We start from the raw sequence: 6,000 nt of genomic DNA, 5'->3' as shown, positions 1-6,000 counted from the left end.
GAGCCACGGGGCTAAAACTGTCCAATCTAGCTCTCCCAGCCAGGGCTCCAAAGCCGGTAGCTTTTCACTAGCTCTGGTCCAAAACCCTAACTACTACTACTGCCTTCTACGCCGCAGAAGACAACACCCATGTGATTTTAATGACTGGCCACTGTTCCACCAGAGTACATGGCAACCAAGATACCCGGACTCTTCCTTCTCTAAGATGTGAGTGGCCATTAATGACCCCTGTATGGATGCTTCCATTGTCCTTATCCTACGTGGGATCCCTCAGGGGATGGTGGTGTCTTTGGACCAAATTCAATCTGAGTGTTTTTCTAACAGCTTAAAACGAGGTTGAAAAAATCTTCCACCTTCTCGGCAACCCAACACACAGAACATCTGGTGGGGTTATTATACTTGCTCCTGAAAGAAGGTTTTGAGAGTACAGACAGGAACCCAGAAATAAGGCTCTGGACCAGTGTGGATTCACTCGCAGTCAGAGGGAAGGGTGGTGATGGGTACCCCTAGCCAAACAGCAAGCTGGTAGGAGTGCGGAAGTCCAATCTGGGCTTTGATCCTGGGTTTACTGACTTCTTCTAAAGAAGAGATTTTTCATTCTGCCTCTTAATCTAAAAAGAAGCAGAGCTGGAGAAATTAAAGAGAGAAGAATGCCTGGTCAAGCCAAGAGTTTCAGGTGAAACTCTTTTGCCCTCCCACCTCCACCACAGACTAGTGACTTTAGCCTATCAAAAGAAGAGAAAGTAAAGAGAAGGCCTCAGGAAGCCACTGTGCAACTTCATGGCCTGAAGGAAGCCTCTCTACCTCAAGAGGAAAGGGAGATGAAGGCACGTCAGGCTCCAGTTCCTCCTCTCTATCACCATCACCATCACCAGGGCCCATGAACATTTTCCGATTGTGGACAGAGAGGCAACCCACCACTGCAGCTTAGGAAAACGAGAATGGCACTTCCTTCTCCACTGATGAAGAGCTGGTGATAGGATGGGCATCTCAAGACAAGTTTCTCAGCTTTGGGTCTGAGGAGCCCCACAAAACAAATGAAGTTGAAATACAATATAAAGAAGACGTCCATGTTTGGTTTGGGCACTTAGTGTTAGAGGCTAATTCTAGAAGAAGCAAGGAAGATCTAGCTAAGAAGCAAGACCTCTCCCAAGGTCCAGTCTGCGTTCACATGCAGGACCCCACCCCACAATCTGTCCCTGATGCCCAGATCCCCCTCCCACACGCCCTGCACGGCCACCACTCCCCAGCCAAGCGCCCATAGGCAATCATTCTTCGTCATCTTGGGATGATCCCCCAGTGTGTACCCTGCACCCTTACAAGTAACTAAGTTATCACATGACTCAAAGAGATGCTGAGGCTTGGTGTCCCCTGGGGTGGTCTCACCATCCTAACCCATGCCTGACCACACCCTCTGTGCCCCTTCCAGCCTCACCAACACCTGGCAAAGCACACAGGCCTCCCCTCAACCCTCCAGTTCTCCAACTCCCTCTCCTGAAACACCACTGCCCCATCCATTACCCTAGTCAATCTAGATCTGGCCAATAAGACACCTCCTTGGCCCTCTCCCTAAAGCAACACACACAGCCACATGGGGCTCTACACACCACCCACTAGATCCACTTTATCTCAAGATACCCAGGCAGGGCTGGGTTAGAAGCCCCGGTGGGAATGTGCACAGCTCCTAGAGTGCCGCAGAGGCTGGGCTCACAGGGCCTTCCATGACCCGCTCGGCTCCACCCTCTGCCCCTTCCTGCAGCTCCCCAACCATCCCCGCAGTGCCCCCAAAGCTCCTTTACATGCAAGCAAAGCAAGCCCAAGATTAACCATTAGCTTTTCTTTTCCTAGGTTTCTCTACATATTAATAAAATGTACTTTATGTACAATTCTTCCCCCACCCCGCCCCCAAGCCTGGAAAAGGCTTTTGCTAACAAAACGGGAAGAAACAGATTCCAGCCACGCAGTCTTCAGCCCTGGAGATTCAGATCGTGGGCAGTGCCAAAGATGCTGGAGGCTCCGTGAAATCTGTTTCTCCCCAGAAGCTACTGTTTTGTCAACCTTGTCCCCCACCCCAAATAAAATCAGAACATTTCACATTTGAAACTTACCCCAGTTTCCTCGGCACAAAAAGGGCAGAGGAATAAATTAAATCAGTTCAACCCCAAATATTTTAGATCACAAATCAAAAATAAAGACAGAGAGCATGGAAAAATAACAAGAAATACTCGGCTCAATCAACCCGGCTCCAGTCTCCCCCAAGCGCATGGCTGTGGGACTAGGCCACCTCAAAGGACGGCACAGACCCCGCCAGCCTGCTGGGAAAAAGGTGTCCTCCCTGTTAAGACAGTAGAATCTCAAAAGGCCTGTCCTACCCCCAGTCTCCCGAGGGAAGCTGCTTAGAGGCAGACTGGCCGCAGGCAGGGCCACTCCCAGACGCTGGGCCCAGAGCCACCCCAACAATCCAGCACAGGACCCCGCTCAGTACCAGGGAGCCCACGGCAGCCCACCAGCAGGTCGAGACAGGCTTCGCCTCTCTGCCACGTCGTACATCTTCTCTCCCCACGCAAATGCAGTTGTCCAGGCCCCACTAAGAACCGTTTCACCCTCTTCCTGGTCTGGGGGTCACCTGACACTACAACAGCCACTGCTCTCAGCCACGATGCTGAAGAGGCAGACAGACACATCTGAGACACAGGAGCAGGTTTACATCTGAGCCGTGTCTACTGCAAGGCCTCCAGACCGTAAGAGGGGAAGTTTGGAAGGTGTGATCTCCCACAGAGTGAGCGAGAAGTCCTAAGAAGCTGAGCAGTAGTCACTGCCATTGCTCAAAGGCAGACTATGAAGGACATTGGTCCCCAGAGGTGGTCACACCCCCATCACGCACATGCTCACAACCACGCCGTCACACACGCCCACACCCAGCACCTAAACTCGTGCCTGTGACATCTTCCCCCTCTGTCCCACGGAGAGAGGGGACTGTGTTCCACCAACTTCCATCGCCGTCCACGGGGTGCAGGAGGGCTGCTGGCCTCCGAGGACACTGTCACAGGAGGAAGCCCTCATGGGAGCTGAAGGAGTGGCAGGCCACTGAGAGATGGGTAGACCTGACGTCCTTGCCCTAGCCAGGGAAGCCACAGCACAGCGGCCACTCAGTGACCAGCGAAAAGCACGACTCCCCGCGTTGGGTCTATGTGCTGAGGTCCTGGGCGCTGCCAGAGGAAAGCGGAGGAGTCAGCACCTTGGTTAGCACGGGAGTGCCCTGGAAGGCACGGCCACAGCCTGAGCATCTCAGCCTCTCATGACATCCGAAAGAAGCAAAGCCTTCTACCTCATCATCTCCTCTTCTCTTCTAACCTGAGGGCTGGAATTCCCAGGATGGTACTCAGAAAAGTAGGCCAAATTCATCCTGAAGGCTGACAGCCTGATGCCCACGTCCCAGTGCATCCCAGGGCCTGGCTGAGCCCCCTGAGCTCCGCTGGGGGAGAAACCCCACACTGCCAATGCACAAAGGCTGCACGTCAGCTTGCGGTAAGCCCCCAAATCCCACCCCAACACCTCAGGTAAGCCGGCTCCCATCATCCCCCAGGAGAGACGCCCAAGCGAGTAGCACATCACAGCACGGGGGCAGAGGGTGTGCTACCTGGAAAAAAGAACACAAAGAGTTGTGTGCTCTTCCATCTCGCAGAGCTGGTGCTCAGTGGTCAAGTGGATTCCAATGCCCCAGAGAAGCACATCGACCGGAAGGCCCAGGTTCCACCCCAAGGGTGCACGGCCCAGTCTCAGAAGCCCCTGTGTGCCTCTCTCACCACGACCCCTTCAGATGTGCTCAGAAAGGAACTGCGGTGGTGTGACTTGCACGGTAAACCTCAAGGGTGGAGCTGGTCCTCAGCTCCCTGGGGGAAAGGAAGGATCAGGGCCTGTGTGGCAGAGAAGTCCATCCCCTAAGATGAAAACGCCAAGAAGAGACAGCAGCCATCCAAGGCCTCATCCTGCGAGGTCACTGGGCCAAGCTCACGGCAGCTGCATGAGACCAGCAGAAGCCGCCCAGTGCTGCCGTGGCTCACGTCCAAGCAGGGAACGCGGGAGAGGTGGGTGCCCCCAAACCCACCAAGACGGCAGCACCAAGAAGGAAATACTTCAAGGAACCTTCATTCTAAGCCAAGCCAGAAGGGGGGCTCCTACACAAGAGTGGGGGAGGGGCAGATCTGCCCTCCACCCCGCCCTCGGGGCCTTCTGCCCTGTCCTTGGGCAGCACCACATCTTACCGGCAGAGACATCTTAGTGGGAAGATGATCTCAGGAAGCTTCTGGATGCTAAGAGTTTGAACCAGGACGAGACTTTGGCAGACGAAGAGTCAGTGCCCGGACCCTACTCACCACCCCTCCCGCCTTCATTCCTACGCCTCAGCCACAGAATGGAACTGGGCAAAGAGGGCAGGATCCAGAGCGTCCCAGGCCCCAGCAGCAGCAGGCGCCCTAGCTTCACCTGAGCCCATCCCCCTGGAGCTCAGGTCCACGGAGGAGGAAGGCCCCAGGGCAGAGAGGAGTCGGCAGGCAGCACGTGGCGAGTGCGGGGAAAGCCACAGGCGGCTCCGCACAAGTGGTAATTAATCAATCTGGAGAATTAGCTCCCACAAAAGGAAAGGAGGATCCAATCAGCCGCTGTGGAACAGCGCTACAGAGAGTGCTGAGCCGGAGACGGTATAAATAGAGCCGGCAGCTTGGCGCTAGCACAGGTGGCTCCACAGTGGGGGAGCCTTTGGCCACAGAGCTCACGGCCTGGCTGGGCGGAAGGGTGCCGATGGATGAGCTGGATTTGTGCACCAGGGGCTTGCTTTAGCCCCACGGCTGAGTAGCCTCTACTTGTGCAGCATGAGCCACGCTGGAAGGAAGAAAGATGCAGGTCTGGGTGCCTGGCCACCCCTTCTTCACCCAGGAATCAAGAAATAAAGGCTCGAATTTAGTTCTGCAGTAACTCATTGCTGAACCCCCATAGAAGGCAGCCGGGAATCACAGCAAGGCCCCATTTCTGCACACGGAGAATTCAGCTGAGAGACATGGATCTTGTTTTGGGGGAAAGAATCCCCCAAGACAGATGTCAGGCACCTGCCCAACGTGCAGCCAGCCCTGCTCGTAAACCCCAGCTGGCCACTGCCCTCCTCCTCCTGCCTCCACTGACCACAGAGAGCAACAGCACTTTGCCTCAATGTACATATATATATATATATATATACACACACAGAGAAACCCACACTACAGACATATGCATCTGTATCTATATCTATATATATGTGGGGTGTGGAAGATGGACATTAAGTCCAGCCTTCTTCCAGGACTTGAAAAACTGAAACAGAAGCAGAGAGCAGTAAAAGCCATTGCTTTCCTCTTCACTTCCAAAGACATTGGAAGAGATGAGAAAAATCAACCTAGTGAAGCGGGGGGGGGGGGGGGGGGGCGGAGGGGAGGAGACAGGTGTTGCCCAGTCTCCAATCCACTTCCTGACCTCGACCCACAGGTGGAAGGTCTGCCCACCCTCCGTCCTGAAGACAGGCGGCCAGGATCTGGAGGGAGACACCCGCTCTGGCAAAAGAGGGGGCATGCAGGACAGAGGTCTGGGCCGCCCTTGGCAGGCGGAGGAGGACACACCCCCACACAGCGGCCCTCCCTGCCTGAGCCCAGCAACCTCTCCCTGGGGACACCTAGAGTGGGGTGGAGTCACAGCAAAGTGGCATGGCCTGGGTCATCGTGGTCCACACTGTTGAGAATCGCTGTCTGGTCTTCCGGAAGCTGGCGGTGGCACAAGTCTGAGAGCCGGGCAAAGGGGTCAGGACGAGAATGTCTCTTCTTCTTTCGGAGGCAGACAGCTTCATCGGGCCACAGAACCTGAGAGTTGGGAAGCTGCTGAGTCTGGGAGGCAGAACCGTCTAGGGAGAAAGGAAGAGGGACGCAAAAGAGAAGAGAAGCAAGCGGATGAAAAGGAAGCACGCAGCCCGCTCACCTT

General features: G+C 55.0%; 1 protein-coding gene across 3 annotated transcripts in view; it reads right to left on the bottom strand.

Annotated features, from left to right (window-relative positions):
• Positions 1–5,196: 5,196 nt before the first annotated feature.
• The window catches only part of IGSF9B (immunoglobulin superfamily member 9B), a 47,404-nt gene continuing 46,600 nt past the window's right edge, over positions 5,197–6,000 (bottom strand). For all 3 annotated transcript variants that reach the window (XM_030829056.1, XM_030829057.1, XM_030829058.1), the window contains one exon: positions 5,197–5,923. In XM_030829056.1, the coding sequence (XP_030684916.1) occupies positions 5,715–5,923 (209 nt within the window). In that variant the 3' untranslated portion in view covers positions 5,197–5,714. The remainder of the gene's footprint in view (positions 5,924–6,000) is intronic.

The sequence above is a fragment of the Nomascus leucogenys genome, chromosome 15 (genome assembly GCF_006542625.1).
Source record: "Nomascus leucogenys isolate Asia chromosome 15, Asia_NLE_v1, whole genome shotgun sequence".
NCBI lineage: Eukaryota > Metazoa > Chordata > Mammalia > Primates > Hylobatidae > Nomascus > Nomascus leucogenys.
This window is presented reverse-complemented; position numbering and strand designations above follow the sequence as displayed.